The sequence below is a fragment of the Penicillium arizonense genome (genome assembly GCF_001773325.1).
Source record: "Penicillium arizonense strain CBS 141311 chromosome Unknown PENARI_contig011, whole genome shotgun sequence".
NCBI classification, from domain to species: Eukaryota; Fungi; Ascomycota; class Eurotiomycetes; order Eurotiales; family Aspergillaceae; genus Penicillium; species Penicillium arizonense.
The window spans coordinates 439,181-458,587 of NW_019173288.1; the positions used below are offsets into that span (position 1 = coordinate 439,181).

A 19,407-nucleotide genomic window follows, 5' to 3' on the forward strand; every position below is an offset into this window, starting at 1 on the left:
CCGCAGTCCTGAACCTGTGCCGTACCTGTGGAGATGCGGGGTGCAAATCCCGCTCATATTGAGCCTGTTTTCTTTTTTGATATCCCGAGTGACTGCGAAATGCGGGGTTGCATTGAATTAGCCCGAAACAATTGCAACCTCAACTAGAACAAACGAAATCATGTCTTCACAATTGGCCGAGGACTTTGTTATGTCCCTGTTGGCTCGGGTTAACAGGACAAGAGCCGATTAAACATTTGGATCTCGGGGTAACAATGAGCGCTGCTTATGGATTAGGAGAACTAAACAACCGTCGGAAAGAAAGCCGATGTGTGCTATAAAATGGTTGAACCTTCATATTTGCGCTGGCATCGTTGTTTGCTATATGTTCACCGGAGACTGTCACAGCAAAATGCGCGGGACTCTGCTTTGCGACATGTTATTGGCCCTACTATTTACACATGGGGTCTTCGCATCCAAATTTCAGGAATATATTTTGGCACCAAAGCACCGCTCTGTGACGCCGCTTAGCCTGCATGCCGTTTACGGGGATGTGAAGAATGCAGATGCACTCTGTACCAATGTTCATGAGCCTGAAGGCCAGCGTTTTGGCCCCAATTCCTCTATCATTCTCGATTTCGGCAAGAATATCGCCGGAACCGTTGATTTCAACGTCCGGTCTGTCTCTGGCACGGACGAGTACATTGGCTTTAGTTTCACTGAAAGCTCCATGTGGATAAGTCCTTACCACTGTGACTCGGGAACAAGCGCTACGTATGACAGTCCGCTATGGTTCAATATCCCCAAGAAAGGCCGATATGCTGCCGATAAATCACACCAGCGCGGTGGATTTCGATACTTGAGCGTATGGCACAACTCTACTGGAACAGTGAGTTTGGAAGACTTGTCAGTGAGCTTCACGGCGTCACCAGAGATGGAGAATCCTGCGGATTATCCAGGATATTTCAACAGTGACAGTGAGAAACTGAATCGTGTTTGGTATGCTGGTGCATACACAAACCAACTGTGCACTGCCGATCCAACGACAGGAAATGCTTTGGGTATTCCTGGTACAAACTGGTATTACAATGGCACGATCGCGAGTGAGTATTTCCTTAATTCAAATTTCCCGCGACACTGCTTCATTGACTTTCTAATACTTTATTTTAAGATGGCACTTCGGTCCTCATGGATGGAGCCAAACGAGACCGACTTGTTTGGCCAGGGGATGTTGTCATTTCTGCTCCATCTGTGTTTGTCTCTACCAACAGCCTAGACGGTATCAAGAATGCAATCGATTCTCTTTTCATTCTACAGCAATCTGATGGACGCCTACCTTGGGCTGGAGCTGCATTTACACGCCCTGGGTATTTCCCTTTTAGCTTCACGTATCACCTATACACTCTCCTTGATCTCCACCTCTACTATCTCTATACCGGAGATGTTGAATACTTGGCTCACTACTGGGGCCAATACAAAAAGGCTATCTCTTGGACTATCACAACCATTGACAGCTCTAAGTTGGCAAATGTTACGAGCACTAATGACTGGCTAAGGTCTGGTATGGGAGGCCACAATGTCGAAGTAAACAGGACGCCCAATTTTCGTTGCCAAATAGAACTATTTGACTAATTTTCATATGCCATAGGCCAACGCGGTCCTCTACTATACACTTGATATCAGTCTGCAGCTTGCAGAGGTGCTTGATGACCATAGCCAGGATGATCTCTGGAAATCAATCATGAATGGAATCAAGACTAGCGTCAATGAACGACTTTGGGACCCGGCACAAAACCTCTTCTTCGACAATGACCACAATCAGACTCCGAATGCTATCCACCCACAAGACGGCAACTCTTGGGCTATCATAGCTAACCTTGTCGATGCTGGACGTGCTGCTGCCATTAGCACGGCCCTTACGGATCGGTGGGTCAAGCCTTACGGGGCTCCTGCACCAGAGGCCGGCGCAACAATTTCACCATTTGCGACCGGGTTCGAGGTGCAAGCTCATTTCCTCGCAGGATTCCCGGATCGAGCCATTGATCTCATTGAGTTCATGTGGGCTGACTTCATGCTGGACGATCCACGCATGACCAACAGTAGCTTTATCGAAGGCTATGCCACCAATGGCGACTTGCACTACGCGCCTTACGACAACGACGCAAGAATCAGTCATGCACATGGCTGGGCCACCAGCCCAACATCGAGTTTGACGTTCTATGCAGCTGGTATCCAGATTACCTCAGGTGGAGGGAAGACTTGGATGGTGCAGCCACGGCTTGGGAATTTGCAACGGATTGAGGCTGGCTACGAGACCCCATTGGGCCATTTTTCTGCCTCTTGGATGACTGACCCCGGCACCAAGGCCATCATTGGGAGCTTCAACACGCCAAAAGGTACATCAGGGACCTTGATATTGCCGAGTGTGGAGGAGAAGGTAATTGTGAAGGGTTCCAAAGGCGTTGTTCACCCCGTGTCATCAGCCGATGGGCTTAAATTTGAAGGATTGTCTGGGGGTAACTACCAAATCCGCCTTGGTTAAACGGCATTGGAGAAAGGATAGATTCCCCCCTCTAGTGACGGTCACCACTGTTGTCATAGCAGTGGTACTGGTAATTTAACGTTCAGTTTTTTGAAAACCGCAAGATTTCCACAAAAAACCAGCGATATAAATTCGAATTAGATACCTCTTACACCCATGAAAACCCCCTAGCAGCTTACAACTTCCTTTTGGCTTTTGGTATCCTCGCAGGCTAGGACGGGCCCATGGATGGAATAGTATTGAAGTCGAACATGCAGAATATGCTAGTCACCCTACATAGGCTGCCCCGGAGTCCACGGACCGAAATTCGTGTCTGGAAATAAATACTCCCAACCAAAGTCTGGTCCTAGCTCCTCAAACCCTTGAGCCCCTTCCATCGCGGCCAATCCCACTTCATCCGGCGAGGGTGTGTCCTCCCTTGTCTTGAGTAGATTATTGCATAACTCCAAGCTATCTCTTGCAGCTCGCATAACCTGCAACAACCTTGACCTGCGCAAGAATCAGACTCAAAACGCGTGATTCTTCACATTTGTTTCGCCTTGGCGATACGTTCCTCTGACAGATTGATGAGATCCAAAATGGCCTGCTTGAGGAATTCCCGATACTGTCGTGTCCGATTCAATGTGCCATTAAGCCGCTGTGTTTCCACATGGGAGAGCGGCTCGAGGCTGATAGCTGAGGTAGTGCACCGGACACCTCCTAGGAACAGACCTCCACCTGTCGTCATTAATTGTGCGAAGCCAGTGTCCCGCTCTGGGGAGATGATGGCCAGGGCAGCATGAAGACTGACTTTGAGCGAGTAGTGAAAGAGTGGGTTTGTGCGCGCCTGGTTACTGAAAGAATAGTGCGGAGGGATCATGAATCGTCGGACTAGGAAATCTAAGAGATTTCGGTGAAAGGCGGTAGACCCATCTTCTTTTACCAGATGACGATGTGCCTGAAGGGTTTCAATCAAGTCGGAACTTAGCTCGAGAGATATGCCATAGGAAACTTTGGAATGTAGGCCGTTGAGGGCCTAGACGATCCGGAGGCGGGTTGCAAGTGACTCGATCAACGCGATTTGAGCGGAGGTAGCAGTAAGGGCGCCATTTGGGTGTGGCTGGAGATCGGTTGTTGACTCGCTTAGTTCATCGTCACTGGTATTGGAAGGGGGCTCGGTATCAAATTCATCGAAAATTCTCGGTGGCATCCGCCATGTCGCGGGGAAGGGGTGAGAATCCGAACTCCGGGGACGGGGGACCTCTAGCGGGCCGACTCACTTTGATACCCCTTGACCCCAGTGCCAAGGAACACTAGTTTGTTTTGAGCATAGTCGCAGAGAAACAGAGAAACCCCGATGTCTTGGCCTTGCGCTGTAAAAATACCGGATTATCTTGGTTTGTTACCTGTCATAAGTGCACGTCCCAACAATACCCCTCGTTGAACTGACATACTAGTGGCGAAATCAACCATGGCATCGACACTAAGCTAAATCTACGCTTGAGCTTATTCATGACCTAGATGATAAACAGTTTTATAGTGTGCGGATATCCCGCAGACTGCCCTAGGCCTAGGTTTAGGCTTTGATGTAGCCTAGTCTTGTAGTCCATCCAGAAGGTGGTACCTGTTCGATTTTGCGAAGTGCTGATGTATGCTGCTCGTTGGAACTAGGGGCCCTGAACGCAACCCCGCATCAGTGTTATTATCCCGACTATCTTGCCACTTTGAATCCCTTTATTGAACGCCAAGCAGCGGGAGCCCGAACTTGGCACTGTAACCTCAGCCCTCGCTTTCCCAAGTGCCGTCGGAGTCCCGCCTGAAGTCTGGGCTCCGGACACCAGCCGGTCCTATGAAATTGCTTCCTCCTTTGCCAAGAACAGCCAGCCTCTTGGTTTGCAATCAGGGTCGTGCCAATAACGCACCATTGCACTTTGTTATCGCGTGCTGCAGATGGACCCTGACATCCTGAAGAGTAGATATAAGAAGGCCCTTCCTGCCTCTGGCTACGAATGGATATCAAATCGTGAATCAATTAAAGATGAAGTTGCTTCTCTTGATATGCCACTTGTCCATGGCCTTGGCCGGCCGGCCGAAGCCCCCTGTTTCACCGGTATGTACGCATGATGCATCTCTACCGTCGCTATCAGGTAGTCTGACCTAGTAGGATAAACTTGCCTCTGAGATTCGGCTGAAAGACCTCCTGAAGGGGTCGCAACGGCTCGAGGATTTTGCTTACGCGTATCCCGAGCGAAATCGTGTCTTTGGCAGTGCCGCACACAACGATACTGTTGACTTCCTCTATCGCGAGTTGAAGAAGACCGGCTATTATGATGTATACAAGCAGCCACAGGTGCACACTTGGACTAAAGCAGATGCCTCTCTGACGTTCAACGGCGAGTCCATCCAGGTGGCCTCTATGACATACAGCCCCAGTGTTGATATTACTTCGGATGTGGCAGTGGTCTCGAATGTTGGATGCAGTGCATCGGACTACCCGACCGGCGTGGCTGGTAAAATCGCCCTAGTCAAGCGTGGAGAATGTACTTTCGCAGAGAAGTCGACGCTGGCTGCTGCGGCCAAGGCAGCTGCGGTGATTGTTTACAACAACGCTGCTGGATCTCTGAGTGGAACGCTGGGTGGAGTATCCAATTCTTATGCCGCCATTGGCGGAATCTCGCAGACCGACGGCGAGGCTCTGCTCACTGCAGCAACCAGTGGCGTCGCTACTGTATCTCTTAAGATAGACAGCAGAGTCGAGAACCGCACGACGTTCAACGTGATTGCAGAGACAAAAGGTGGTGATCACAATAATGTCGTCTCATTAGGGGGTCACACCGACTCAGTCGAAGCCGGTCCGGGCATCAACGATGACGGCTCCGGGATCATCAGCAACCTCGTGGTAGCAAAAGCGTTGACGCAATTCTCTGTCAAGAACGCCGTGAGGTTTTGCTTTTGGACGGCTGAAGAGTTCGGCTTGTTGGGTAGTGAGTACTACACCTCGCACCTGAGCTCTGAGGAACTAGCCAAAATAAGGCTTTACCTCAACTTTGATATGATCGCCTCGCCCAACTACGCACTCATGATCTATGATGGCGATGGCGACGCCTTCAATCAGACCGGACCAGCGGGTTCTGCCCAGATCGAAGCCCTGTTTCAGAAATATTACACGTCCAAGAAACTGCCGTATATTCCAACCGCGTTTGATGGCCGCTCCGACTACGACGGTTTCATCTCTCGTGGAATTCCCGCAGGTGGTATTTTCACTGGTGCCGAGGGCGTCAAGACTAGTGAAGAGGCAAAGCTGTTCGGAGGCCAAGCAAATATATCCTACGATGTGAATTATCATGCTGCTGGGGACAACTTCACCAATCTCAACCACGAGGCATTTTTAATCAATTCGAAGGCTACAGCTTTCGCCGTCGCGACATACGCCAACAGCCTTGCTTCAATACCGCCACGGAGTGCTACCCCCACCAAGCGACGGGTCAAGAAAGCACCTCGTTCGCATGCTCACACTACGAACACTGGATGCTTCCATTCTCTGGTTGAAATGTAACGAGTATGCTCACGAATAACTCAACACTTATATGAAATTAAGTAAACATTTGATTCAATCCATCTTTTCCTTGACCAATTACAATTGTTGTCTACAACGAGTATATCAGTAATCTGTCAAATATGGGCTTTGGTTTTTTGATACCCAACGGTAGGGATATTTGATAGGTTTTAATTTGAGAATGGATTTGTTTAGTGTAAACGGGAGCGTACACCTTGAAAGAGTCTCCTTTGTGCTGATGTTCTGTCTGGCAAAAACCCCGGCTGGCCCGATGGCCACAAATTGTTCAAGGGTTCATTTGGCCTCTGCTCCCATTGAAACTAACATCTTCCAGTGCAATACTCTAAATAAACTCCTAATCCCTGGCACACTTCTTTTACTTCAATTCTGGAAACGGATTCCAGCCGCTTTCGACCATATGTACCGTCCTTTTTGTCGCCTCATCCAAATCCTCAGTAGGCAAACCTAGCAGCTCATTAACCAACGGCATGGTGGCCGCATAATCACTGAAGTGGTTGCTAGTCAAGAATACGGAACCATAAAGCGTTTTAGGGAAACCAGTAAAGATGCCGTTTTTCATCTCCTCGATCCCATCTTGCACGCGCTTGGCAGTAGGCTCATACAAAATTTCCCAATCCGCGTCTGTAGTATGTAGTACCCGATGCAGGCTGTCGAGCATATCGCGTTGGGAGACACGGAAGCTGCTGATAAGAACTTCCTTGGTCTTAAAGCTGGCAACAGACGTGGGTCCCTCAGATTCCGGCAGGCTCAAGAGTCCTGCCAGTGCCCGACCGCACTGGTCCCATGTACTGACTGTAATCATTCGCTTACCATCATCGAAGAAGGTGACCTTGCGGTCCTTGATGCTGAAGCCGAACCACTGGTTACCAAGCGCCAAGCTCCACTCGTACCAAAAGCCACAAGACATCTTGATCGTGGAGGAGAAGTTATTCTTCTCGACGTCACCAATCCGGTTCAGGATTAACTGGCTGTACCAGTCATCCTCTGTCACGCCTTTAGGCTCGATGGGATACCCGAAGACATTGGGCATGACGTAGGGGACCTCGGCCTTGCCTGCAGCGGCGGCAATCCGGGCATGAAGGTCATCAGGAGCGGCCACTGAGAGAGTGATAGCGAGGAACTGTTGGCCCTTAAGGGCTTCGATGATTGATGCTTCATCGTCGTAGTTCACACCTACGGATTTGACTCCGTCGGGGAGCTTGCCTTTGCTCTCGGGGCGGGTTAAGGCTGTGACAGTGTGTTTTCCTGTCTTCACTAGTGCCTCAGCAAAGGCACCTCCGATACGACCGGTTGCCTAGAATATGTCAGAAATAGCATGGCAAACAGATATGCCGATGCACTTACACCAACTATAGCGACTCTCTCAAGAGGGGCGGACATGGTGTGTGCTTTTCAAGCGTAGGACGACAAATCTGACTTAGGAGTCTGACAAACCCCTGGTTGATCTGTATTATAGAACTGTTTAGATGAAGAAACATAGAGTCCCAAATTTGCCGATTTATATACACTTGCCATAGTTCGGAGTTAAGGGACGGGGTTAGCAAGCAACCGGGCCCACGCCAAGGTGATTGGTGAGTCTCCCAAACGGCTAACTTCGAGTCGTATTCACATCACGCTGACTTGCTAAACCACCAAGTGGACTTCGAACTTTCACCCCCAACGGATTTTAAGTACTTCGGTGTCTCATATCGGGTTTCATATTTATCTATCTCCGAGCGATTCGCCCCCGGTTTTCATAGTCTCCGGTTGGGCATATAGCTGGATCCCACCACCACGCTATAAGTTAAGTGTACCCTCCAAAATGAACTGCCAACAACTTCGGTTCTGTCTATACAATCTTAATCTGTGCCCTTTCCTATATATCTTAATCAAATGATATCTTCGGTTGGGGTGCTTTCTAAGACTAGAGTCTTATAAACCTTATTAGTATATATGCCCTTAGTGCTATTGAAAAAATAAATAATATATACTGCCAATTGTAAAGACTGCTGTTGATCAGTGAATATGGGAATTGGAGCAACCAAGGGGCCAACAGGAATGCGAAGTAGCTTAGTTATAAAAGAATCAAAATATTTTTTAGTGGATTGATTGATTCTTGCGTAAGGCACGAACTGCGAGAATAACTAACTACAAGCCAAGATGCATCGCTTTCAATTTTTGTTTAAACAATTAATTTCGGTCTACCACTATGCGACAACTCATCTCATTCGCCTAGTCAGAGATACCTTGTAGAAAGTAGGGGATGTGGGTATAGTTGATTTACTTTGCAATGTAAATTTCCTTCCTCTCGTTACATGGTATTGCCATCTTTGGAAAACCTCCAAGCCCTGTCAAACTCATTCCAACCCCCAGGCGGCGCGTCCCACATGGCCAACTCACGAACCACTGTCACGTAGCATCCATCGCTGGGCATATTTCCCTGACAGACATTTCCACCAACAGCGATGTTGATGAGGATTCTGAACTCACTCATCTTCCTCGTGCCGGGCGGCTTCTCGGCCCTCATGATGGGCGTGCCATCAATCAACCAGACCAAGCGCCCCCTGCCCGTTGTTTCGTCCTCGTCCCAGATAAAATCGTACCTCACCCCCACCGGCGAGCTAATGTTGGGGATGGGGGTTTCGAGGACGCGATGCTTGTTCCAGTCCTGGCCGTTGAAGTGGCCCCAATGCAGACAAGTGTGGTTGACAGCATCGCCGTTCCACGCTTCCATTATGTCGACTTCTCCATCCTCGGGCCACTTGAAGGGGTCTTTAGGCAGCAGCCAAAAGGCAGGCCAGATACCTCGGGCCACCGGCGCCGTAATTCTGGCCGACAGACAGCCCCGTGGTCGGCTGAGGGTCTGGAGACTCGACAGTCTGGCGCTGGTAAACTTCTGGGCAGGATCGGGATGCCCGTGGTTGATCAGAGCGCGCACGATCACCGCATCGCCCTGGGTTGAATGGAATGAGTTTTGCGGGCTGTCGATATAATTCTGCGACTCATTGTTGCCCCATCCATGTTGACCCTGTTCGTGGTCAAAGTTGGAGGACACCGGTACTTGAGGATGTAAATTGGGCCGCCAGTAGATCTGGGGTTGCGAGTGCTGTTCCTGATAAGCTACTGGTGGTTTGCTAGAGGTTGGAATAGGCGGTGGGGGAGGCTTGTTGTACGAGGGTACCGGCTGAGGGGCACGATAGCTTATTTCCTCCCAAGCCTTGTCTGCCTTATCGATAATGCCTTTAAGCGCCTGTCTGAATGGCATGTTGAGTACGACCTCGGTATGGATGTTAGGGTTGCACGAGTACCGAAGACGCGGAAAAAAACAGTAAGCAAAGCTGACGTCATATTGTGGATATCCCGAAAGGATCGAGTCTTTAAACTCCTTAAAATGGCCTTTCACACCCTTTCGCACCCTTTCGCCATCGTACTTCGGGAAATAATGCTCCCTTCTTCTATAGATCACTAATCCCCGGTAGTAGTGGTAATCTGGCAGCCGGCTACTTGCTAGGCCTGCTAAGTGCCTCAGGCAGCGAGAATATGCAAACCCTACAAACCTCTGCGGAGCGCAACAAAATTGGCATTGATCACAAAATTTCAAGACCTTCAACTCCTAATATATGGCGAATCTAGTGTGCTGAAACTTAACGTTAGTCACATCATTACACATTTTTCTTCGACATAATCAATATCATTACCAACACGTCCTCTCTGCTCGCACTATCTCCAAGTATGGCAGAAGCATGCCATCACCATCCCCCTCCTGCAACAGAACTCTCCAAAGCAGAGCGCTTCAAAGCTACGCACCTCGCCGCGCGCCATGGCAACTACCACCAATATTACGCTAAGTTCCGGGCGCCCACCGTTCCGGACGAGCGCCTTTCAATTCTCCCATCAGATATCCTCCGCAACGCGCGAGTCATAGACCTAGGCTGCAACGCAGGCAAACTGACCCATGAGGCGATAGCGCACTGCGGCGCGGCCGCCTCAGTCGGCGTCGATATCGACCCATGGCTGATCGAGCAGGCGAAGGCGGCGTACCCGGACGGGCCATGCACATTTGAGCACTTTGACTTCGTGGACGCGTCCGCGTACACGGGTACCGCGCTGGGCAAGTTCGACGTTGTCCTACTGCTCTCTGTGACCAAGTGGATACATCTCAACAACGGGGACTCCGGGATGTTGACGCTATTTGCGCACATACGAAGCATACTGAATGAGGGAGGTTATCTCGTCGTGGAGCCGCAGCCTATGAGCAATTATGCGAGAGCTTCAAAGAAGAATAAAGAATTGAGAGAGACGTATAAGACAATCCAGATCAGGCCACCGTTTGAGGATGAGTTGAAAGCGCAGGGATTTGAGAGGATACTGAAAGTTGAGAGAGACGAGGAGGGGTTTGCTAGGCCTGTACATGTTTGGAAAAAAGTATCATAATGGCTTAAGATGAGTCTGGCGAATTGACTCGCATCGGGAAGACGTAGACTTTTTGGTTGGCTGGTTAGTAGGTAAAAAGGTGACAGACGATGCATATTTAACGCAAAGATTATCCCATCCAATAACTATCCACCGTCCCTTAGCTAAGAGGGTTAGTTCATTGGTCGCGCGACTTCGGGGTGATTCTCACCCTGATTCTCACCCTTCTCTCCCTTCTCACACCGGGTCGCGCGACCGTAAAGCGGCGCTCACCCTATACTCACCCGGGCAATACCACTAGACTGGCTATCCTAATCAAAGGATACATATCCCTTTTACTACTACTGAATCTAGTACATACGACCACAGGGTGTGGAGAACAGGGCTTCCCGTCCGCTCAGCCGTACTTAAGCCACACGCCGGTAAGTTAGTAGTTAGGTGGGTGACCACTAGCGAATCCTTACTGTTGTATGTTTTGACTTTTTTTTTCTTTAGAAAAAAGTTCTTTGTGGAGCGTTCCGTAGCAAATCCCACTGTTATTGACATTTGGAGCGGCCCTCGAGGGAGAGATGGGGTGGCAATTCTTCGCTAAGATGCCCTCGGGATATCCTTCCTTACCTACTACTCCGAATCAATGCTGCCCAACGATCACCAAGTCCAAGGTGCGACAGCCACCCATATGCGTAAGAAGTGTTATTCCTGACGACCGAAAACATAGACTCTGTACAGATGCGAGGTACCTGTACTAGCAAGAGCAACCAACTAACTACTAAAGGGAGTCAAAGTATTTGCGGTAGTGCTTATGTCTTATTGCCGGCGAATTAATATTGCTATCCAATCTTTTAGACAAAACAAAGACAACTGTTTTTATACAAACTAATAATCGAATGAAAAGACCCCCAATCATAGAAACAACCGCACGCATGACAAGCAGTTATGGCTTCAACTTCCTCGTTGTCAAGGATATGTAGAAGCACCGTCGGCATCTTGAGTCACCGGCATTATAACCAAGCTCAATTACGAGCTGAAGTTGCGTGCGATCACTCTTCTGTTAACTCGTTTGCTCTACTTGATTATTTGCAAAGCGTAAATTAGACATTTAATAACATGGGTTCTAAGTTGGGCCCTCCATATCTTGCTACAAATAGCGTCATGGATATTTCTTAGTCCGGTCAATTGTATTTGCTACATGACAATCACTTAACATCACGTTCACACCGTCCCATCCTTCGTCGGGCTACCTAAAAGATAATCCCTGTCACGAGTAGTATCGGGGTCTTGGGGTCTCACTCCCTCCCTCTCATACGACTTGCTGTCAGTTTAAAAATGCTCTGTACCCTTTTCGAAGACCTGAATTTCAGCGACATGGTTCTCAATGAGACGGCCAGTTACATCGTGCCTTTCATCCCATTCGCTGACCTCAGGATTAGGTATTTTCCGAAGTCGGTAGCTCTGAGCTCCGTCATCCAGACTGATGAGTTCCTGTCGCAGGCTATAGTCCCTCCACTTGGGAATAAGGAATGCCCAAAGCCAGTAATAGATGGCGCAAGCAAGGAGACTATTATTCGTCAGTACAAGTAGCAGGGTAGACACGAAGATCAAGTTTACTAACATTCCAACTCCTGTTACGGCGTATGTCGCATACCAGAAGCTGACATCACCTGCATATTGGCCACCTGCAGGAGGGTACCAAGGCATTATAATGAGGTACAGCTGGATCAGAATATTAAAGATAATCACCACATGCCAGGCCTTAAACTCGGGTTCCGGAAGGTTGGCCTTCTTTCGACGCCAGCGAACAATGTAGATGCCAACTGCCATTGCTAAATTAAATGCAGCAGATGGTAAGATGCTCAAATCGTTGACTGTCCCAGTATCAGCATCACAATCCCTTCGGCTAGCTTCTACCGGGAAAATTCTTACCGAAAGTAAAAGCATCTCCAGCAGGAACAGCTAGAATCATTAATGCAGTCAGAGACCAAATAACAGCGTATGGCCCCAAAGGTGTGCCGAAGGGCTTAGTCGATACCCAGAACGTTGTCCAGGGCAGAACGCCCTGTCGTCCGCATTCCCTGATTCGCCGAGATAAGCCAATTATCACGGCAATCATGTTACCAAAGGAAGCCAGGGCAATAAGAAAGTTGAGGCCACGAACTGCACCGCTATTACCGAAGACCTTGGTGAAGAACAGGTTTGCAGTAGTCAGATCAGAGTTCTCTATCTCGTCCTTCGGAACTATGTGATAACATCCAATAAGTTGTAATCCTAGTATCAGACCAAATCTCGCTAACTAACCAGCAGCAAAGAAAGCGACGTTTGCCAACATGTATAGAACATACACCGTAGTAAGCGCAACAGTGGCATATATTCTGAGTGATCTGACGGGGTTCTATCAAAACGGAAGTGTTAAGTCTCAGCTCTGTCACATGAATCTCTGGCTTTCATACCTTGACCTCGTTGGCAACATTGAAGGCGTTATTATATCCACCATATGAGAAAATAATACGATACAAGGCGGTAGTTAGGCCGTATCCAGTAGCTGTAGCGCTTCCCGACCACGCATCTTGGAAGTTCGCTTTGGGGTTCTCGATCTTGGTATTGCCACCCAAAACAACAAAACCAGTGACAATAACAAAGAGCAAGGTGCAGATCTTTACAATCCCAACGGCATTCGAGAACCAGTATGCGTATTTCGTGTTAAACACCAGGCCTATACCTCGTCAGTGTCCAAAATGCAAAGAAATTGATGTATTGAGAACGTACTCAAGGTAGCAAGACTGTAGCAGGCCAGAGCTGTTCCTTTGATCTTCCACTCGGTGCCATCGTGTCCAGAGATGGCGATTAAATAGTTGGCCATAACTGTCATTGGTCGTTAATGTCTTATACTAGAGCGTAAGTGCTCACTCCGCGTACCTGTAGCATTGGCACTTCCAAACGAAAGAATGACGCTCTGAACCGCAAAGGTGGTGGGAAAGAGCCACATTGGACGAGGGTAAGCCTGTTCGAGGAAGACGACTTCCGAACCCGATCGACTGGGGAAGTAAGCGGTAAATTCGAGGTACACAGCTCCAGACGCGAGACATAACTAGAAAGAAGTAAAGATAATTAGCCGATGCTGCTTCACTATGAATGGTGGGACATACCAAGTAACCAAGAGTCCAATAGACAAAACTCAGGCCGATTGAGCCAGTACCCGACAGAATAGATGATGCTTCGCCATGTCAGCTGCCATATCTGGCTATGCGTGGTTTTGTCGCACTTACGTGTGGAGTAGATACCAGCACCAATCATCATAGTAATGTTCAGCAAGGTAACTGTAACGGGGCCGACAGAGTATCCCAACGGGGACTTGCTCTCAATTGGAGCGCCAGTGGCGTCCTGATACGTGAGTCCCGAATTATTCCCTCCCCCTTCGCCGACATATTGGAAGGTACCATTGGTGACCTGCTCCCTCTGGCCTACGCCCCCAGTGACGGGCGCGATAGCTCGTTTGCCCAAGGATCGCCGCCAGAGCATTTCGAAGAAGCTTCAAAGAAGCTAAAAAGTGTGTTGAGACCCGAGAAAGTTTCTTCGTGAAAAGCAGCAAGGTGACACAAGAGTCAAGGTTGTTGTGCCAACGCTGTATGTACTTGAGAGAAAAGTAATAGATGGGTCGCATGAACATCTATATAACATATCTCTTTTTTGGCCCTCCATTTTACGCGTCTTTTGCTCCATACGATACCCACAATATTACAAGTAGCCGGCGTGCAAATGAAGTCCTGGTTGTGGACCATAGGTTATTTCAACATTGGAGGGGCAAATGAGGCCATTGTTTTGAAGCACCAAGTAGAGATCGAAGAAGATACACTATAGTAACTAGCCTAGCATACTTGCTGAGCTCATGGCGCCTAGACATTGGTCATGCTGAGCAACAAGCGTCTTGTGTCAATCATTTCCTTAACTTGGCTCATATAAACTGGCGCCACGATCTTACTTCAAAACCTCAAAGTAATGCATTTTTGTATAGCTCCTCGTTTTGGGATTTGGCTGCCCGCCCTCTGGTGTACAGATCTATGATTAATTTCCTGTAAAAGGCAATTGTTGCAACACCCGTGCAATAACTGATTAGGATAAATCTCAATTGGCTGGTGGGCCATCCAACGGTCAGATGTCCAAGAAAGGAGAAACAGCTCTCTAGGATCTCAGGTCTTGTTCGGGGCTAAGATAGGGTAATTTAGTACGTAAGAACAAGCTTAGAGATTTATGATGCAGTCATGACAGGAACTACGGATGTAAGCCGCAAATGAATGTTGAAAGACTACGTCTCTCGGTCGCTAGGAGCCAATATCAACCCGAGAATGCCCCGTTTTTCTGGCATATAAAAGGAGGTTTTTGGGAGGGGGCTGTTACTTTCTTAGTAACAGTTTTAATGGCGTCAGCTAAGGGACATAATTGCGAGGGCCAATACATTAAAGGGAGCGTTGTGGGCCTGCGGGAGCGGCAGACAAACGCCTGGTGGCATAGGGCCAGGATTGTATTAGCGGTTTTGGGCACATCATCGCCAAGTCCCATTACGCCTTATGCGAGCCGAGCCTTAGCGGGTGTCATTTGCGTTATTTACTATCTCTGGCCATCATTAACGTCGTTGCTCATTGGAACCGCCCTCCTTTCGTGTGTCAGCAAAATGCTGATTTGTCACTACCTACCATCTAGCCCTGGAGGTAGTCTACGATAGCGGTACTATTGTAACACGCTAAGCACTAAACGGTGCCACCTCTATATTCGCAATTTTTAAACGCAATGACTTGGTCGCATATGAATTATTCCTCAAAGTTGTACGGTGATGCCGTTAGTTGAGATCATCTGGTTGAAGGTTGAACCAACTATAGCATAATTATCTCGAGCAGAGATCTCCACATGGCGACAGATTATGTTTGGACCATTTATTGTTGAAAAAAAGAATCATAAATTTTTGAGCTCTCTGGCTATATCCAAATGCTCGTATCTAAGTTCTATAAAGCTTTTCTCATGCGGCTGGGTGCCAATCTTCATTTACTCGGTGTTCTAGAAAGCAGGCACCAGACCCAGATCAACAAACTCTCCTAGTGCTGTGTGACATTAAGTAGCGTCCGTCACTATATTGATCGAGAGAGGTATTTGATGGCAAAAGTATGGCTCAACTTACTTTCGAAAATTGATTCCGTGGCATCAACATATCCGAAGAAACCGAGTTTCTTCGCTTTACCCGTACTAAAACGCATGTCAGTATGTTCTTTCCGATCATTCTTCTGGGGTTTCAACTTACCCCGTTTGCAAGCAAACGGCATTAAGATATTCATATCCAAGAATCCAAAAAGCTCGGTCGACGTCTGAGAGTTTTTCATGGCTAAGATCGTGCTGCTCCGCAATTTCTTTCCGTATGTTTTGTACTTCTGGCTTCTTTGCCCAGTCAGTAAGCGTTTACTTGTAGCGCGCTCTAGCCGGGGAACCATAGTCTCTTGGAGGTGGGCTCCAGTCGGTTTGGTACTCGTGATATTTCACATCTTCAGAGTCGTCCGGTCTTTCCAAGTGATACCAAACGCAGCAGCTAGCTTCAGCTAGAATATTCCCCAAGTGAAAACACAATCGTTTGTGGCATTGAAGCTTTCATTTTCTGCGCTGTCGGTCAAAGCAGCCTATTTTACAAGATTCATTTGAGCGCCCGATAGAACCTGGACATTCATTCTCGCGGCTAAATCGGAGGGGAACTCTAGTAGGTGCTGTAGATGTCTCTGCATAGTTGCATAAGTTCCAAGGGGAAGGCAGAAGTTCATACCTGCATCAGAAACAGCTCCGGTGGCATTGGCTGGATGTGTGGCGTTCCATCCAATTGCATGCTTTGCTGTGAACTCCTTTAGTAGTCTTCTGATTGTAGTAGAATTTGGGCTCCAAGAGCACTTCGGGTATGACTCTTCTTGTGGCAATTTGGCAGGGGCCTAAATTAAATAACCTATTTGATGACTTATAGATAACATTGGGAAATGGTTCTTACCAAGATGCAGACCGCACGTCGTATTTAGCTCCATCTGGAGAAGCACGCGTGATCTTGGTCCAGCGCTCAGGTGATTCGCATAGAAAACAGCTGTTGCAGTCGGCAATTTCGATCAAGTAATTTAAGATAATTGACAGTAGTGAGAACCAGTATATCCGAGAAGATAGAACGGGGTGACAGACGTGCCATTAGCACCAGTGACCATGGCGGTCAGACCATTCTTTTCTTGGGGAAATACGGGCGATTTCCATCCGGTGGAAAACTACTCTGTATATCACCGGGATGTGGAACGCCACCGGAAATAAAAACTTGTCCGGTGTAAGCTAAACCTTATTCGTAACCCGGTTCTTGCTGACAAGTATTTTTATCGTAGGTCTTTTCAGGAAAGAGGAAAGAGGGTAATTCAAGATCCTAGGCGAGGTGCAATACAATCCTTGGAGGAATTTCGTAGCCCCCGCCTGCAAAAAGCATTGAGATATGAACAAGGTTTGAATCACAAAACCAAACTGCTAGCTCTACGAGATATTACTTTTATATGATTCCATGGTAAAAATTGACAATGTTGTTACCGTAAGTTCTTCGGTTGGAAATAAAGGTAACACACAGGTCCAAGTGTTTATGTTGTTACGATTTTGCGCTCCAATTTGTTATCGTCACACTAAGGGGAGTTGTATACAATGCCGATTCGGTCAAGGAGGGGGTCAAGCTGAGTGTACCTCCCGAAGCTGAAGCTCTGGCTGTTTGAGATCAGAGACAAGATCCTTTCCAAGCGAAAGGTCTCTTGACTGCCCATGCGGGAGAAGCCTAGCCACCTTCACAACATCCAACATGCCTCGAGAGAGGCTAAATATCCTGTCCATTTCCTCGAGGCTGCGTCCAGCGGTTTCCGGAAACATGTAGTAGATAATAGGGACCATAGCCGCATTGAATCCTGCAAAGATGACAAAGTAAGTCTGCCCCATGGCGTTGAACGCGAGTGGCGTGACATTAGTGATCAGAATGCTGATAGCCCAGGAGATGCTGATGCTAAAGCTGTTGATAGTCGTTCGTAGATGTAAGGGTGCAATCTCTGTGGCATAGAGATATGGTATCGCGCCAAATCCGATGATATAACTGAAATGGAAGAGGAAAATAAAAAAGACGGCACCACGCATTGCGAGCGGGTTCTCGGTTTGTGTTCCAAGTCCGGCTACCAAGGCCAAACACACAGCATTTCCGATCGCACTGCCCAGCAGCAGTACACGTCGACCAAAGCCTTCAATTTTGAGAACGCATACGGTGCCTCCGATGGGACCAACAAGCTGGTAGACCGCCGCAAGAACGGTGGATGTTGAATTGCCGAGCGAGAGATTCTTCTCAAAAATCGCAGTCGCTAGACACATATAAAATTAGTGAAACTATTTGGACAATATAACTTCGATGAGATGTGGACATACTGTAGAAAGTGATGACTGTGGAACCGGTAAGCTGTAGGAAAAGCATAACCATACCAGCAAGAATGGCCCGATGAAAAGTCCTTTGGGCACCCATGTGAAATATTTGCCCGAGTGACCGTTTGCCAGACAATTCTAGGGACATCTGGACATCTTTGATCTTTGCTTCGACAGAGGGATCATCAACACAAGTGTCCTCTAGAGCTGCTAGAACTTCGCTAGCCTCAGACATTCGGCCTTCTCGAATCAACCAGCGGGGAGACTCGGGAAGAAGTATGATGAAGCCTAGAACAGCAAGGGAGAGCAACACCACAAAACCAAAAGGGAGTCTCCAGGCGGCGCTTCCATGAGTGAAAGACATCCCGAAGTCCAGGAAAAGAGCAAGAGCGCATCCAAAGCCGCTAAAGACTCCTTTCATGCCGACATGTGCACCCCGCTTTTTGGCAGGGGAGATCTCAGACTGCCAGAGGGGAATCGTGGCAAGAATAACACCCGTACCGAGACCAAGTATTATCCGGGAGGTAATCAAGTGAGTGAGTGACCTTGCAGCGGCCATGAAAGTAGACCCAATCACTTGCACAATTGATCCTGCCATAATTGTGCGGCGACGGCCGAACCTGTCACCCAGCCAAATACAGGAGAGTGTTCCCAGAAAGCCTCCGATTGTGTAGGCAGCCACAACAGTGCCTTGGATTTTTGATGCTTGTGACCGATTCTCAGCGTTGGCGATGTCGATCTCCGGAAATTGGGCTTCGAAGTTCTTCTGCGTTAAGACACCTCCAAGCGACGACGCATTGTAGCCAATTGAGAGGATTCCAGGCATGAGAACACCCAAAATTGCTGCGATATTGAGGCTATTGCCCCTAAGGCCAAGGAAGCGTGTCATCGGTACGCTTGGTAGATATAAGGTACGCGACACAAGATTGGCAAAGCACAAGATCGGCGTGATCGACAATGACCCACACAGTGAAGAAGTTTGATGTGGAAATCTCCGATATTTAAGACATCTGAAAGCGCCTGAGATACGGCTAACTCGGCTTCTTGGGACCGGCGTACTAGCATTCCACTGTTTTGCATGATATTTCCTCGGCAAGGTAAAGACAGAAGGCTTTGATGTCCAAGAAGAGAACAGCTACGCCTGGACCATTCTGGCCAAGTCATTCGAAGGCCAGGCGACTGGGAGGCATGCCTGTCGAAAGCAGAAAGCCAAATAGGGCCCCTCGTGTGATTGAGGCCCAAGAATGTTTAAAATGAGACCTATTGACGACAGAGGAGGAGAGGAACGACAAATAAAGGGTCTGGACTACTTGTTCCTCGCAGACATAAGTTCGAAGAACTGGCAAGCATTCAAGTACTAAAGCAAGGGGCCCTATCTGATAGGCTAAAAGTGAGAGATAATTCTTCCTCCACAAGAGCTGTGCTTGATACTGAAGTCGCCCACGGAGATCTTGGTGGCTTAAAAACGATATAGCATTGCCAAGGCAAGACGCGT

The 19,407-nt window shown here is 48.3% G+C and overlaps 8 protein-coding genes across 8 annotated transcripts; 3 read left to right on the top strand and 5 right to left on the bottom strand.

Moving 5' to 3' along the window:
- Positions 1 to 391: 391 nt before the first annotated feature.
- Positions 392 to 2,521, top strand: PENARI_c011G02581 (uncharacterized protein; the record flags this gene model as incomplete). Its single annotated transcript, XM_022632528.1, has 3 exons — positions 392 to 1,082; positions 1,151 to 1,563; positions 1,628 to 2,521. The coding sequence occupies 3 exons, from the start codon at positions 392 to 394 to the stop codon at positions 2,519 to 2,521; spliced, it is 1,998 nt and encodes a 665-aa protein (XP_022487605.1).
- Positions 2,522 to 3,044: 523 nt separating this feature from the next.
- PENARI_c011G02226 (uncharacterized protein) lies at positions 3,045 to 3,380 on the bottom strand (the record flags this gene model as incomplete). Its single annotated transcript, XM_022632521.1, has 1 exon — positions 3,045 to 3,380. The coding sequence occupies one exon, from the start codon at positions 3,378 to 3,380 to the stop codon at positions 3,045 to 3,047; it is 336 nt and encodes a 111-aa protein (XP_022487496.1).
- A 1,191-nt stretch (positions 3,381 to 4,571) lies between these two features.
- PENARI_c011G09910 (M28 family metallopeptidase) lies at positions 4,572 to 6,056 on the top strand (the record flags this gene model as incomplete). Its single annotated transcript, XM_022632716.1, has 2 exons — positions 4,572 to 4,610; positions 4,665 to 6,056. 2 exons carry the CDS (start codon positions 4,572 to 4,574, stop codon positions 6,054 to 6,056), a joined length of 1,431 nt encoding a protein of 476 aa, XP_022487667.1.
- Positions 6,057 to 6,432: 376 nt separating this feature from the next.
- On the bottom strand, positions 6,433 to 7,457 carry PENARI_c011G04150 (uncharacterized protein; the record flags this gene model as incomplete). The annotated part of the gene is made up of 2 exons (XM_022632567.1): positions 6,433 to 7,371; positions 7,422 to 7,457. 2 exons carry the CDS (start codon positions 7,455 to 7,457, stop codon positions 6,433 to 6,435), a joined length of 975 nt encoding a protein of 324 aa, XP_022487419.1.
- Positions 7,458 to 8,367: 910 nt separating this feature from the next.
- On the bottom strand, positions 8,368 to 9,321 carry PENARI_c011G04139 (glycoside hydrolase family 16 protein; the record flags this gene model as incomplete). The annotated part of the gene is made up of 1 exon (XM_022632566.1): positions 8,368 to 9,321. The coding sequence occupies one exon, from the start codon at positions 9,319 to 9,321 to the stop codon at positions 8,368 to 8,370; it is 954 nt and encodes a 317-aa protein (XP_022487410.1).
- Positions 9,322 to 9,788: 467 nt separating this feature from the next.
- PENARI_c011G04764 (class I SAM-dependent methyltransferase) lies at positions 9,789 to 10,490 on the top strand (the record flags this gene model as incomplete). Its single annotated transcript, XM_022632582.1, has 1 exon — positions 9,789 to 10,490. The coding sequence occupies one exon, from the start codon at positions 9,789 to 9,791 to the stop codon at positions 10,488 to 10,490; it is 702 nt and encodes a 233-aa protein (XP_022487675.1).
- A 1,299-nt stretch (positions 10,491 to 11,789) lies between these two features.
- Positions 11,790 to 13,985, bottom strand: PENARI_c011G07970 (uncharacterized protein; the record flags this gene model as incomplete). The annotated part of the gene is made up of 9 exons (XM_022632665.1): positions 11,790 to 12,027; positions 12,082 to 12,334; positions 12,393 to 12,704; positions 12,765 to 12,858; positions 12,917 to 13,179; positions 13,233 to 13,328; positions 13,383 to 13,554; positions 13,613 to 13,680; positions 13,733 to 13,985. 9 exons carry the CDS (start codon positions 13,983 to 13,985, stop codon positions 11,790 to 11,792), a joined length of 1,749 nt encoding a protein of 582 aa, XP_022487494.1.
- Positions 13,986 to 15,515: 1,530 nt separating this feature from the next.
- PENARI_c011G06342 (uncharacterized protein) lies at positions 15,516 to 18,738 on the bottom strand (the record flags this gene model as incomplete). Its single annotated transcript, XM_022632624.1, has 5 exons — positions 15,516 to 15,559; positions 15,637 to 15,701; positions 15,757 to 15,890; positions 17,199 to 17,854; positions 17,919 to 18,738. The coding sequence occupies 5 exons, from the start codon at positions 18,736 to 18,738 to the stop codon at positions 15,516 to 15,518; spliced, it is 1,719 nt and encodes a 572-aa protein (XP_022487401.1).
- Between the last annotated feature and the right edge of the window lie 669 nt (positions 18,739 to 19,407).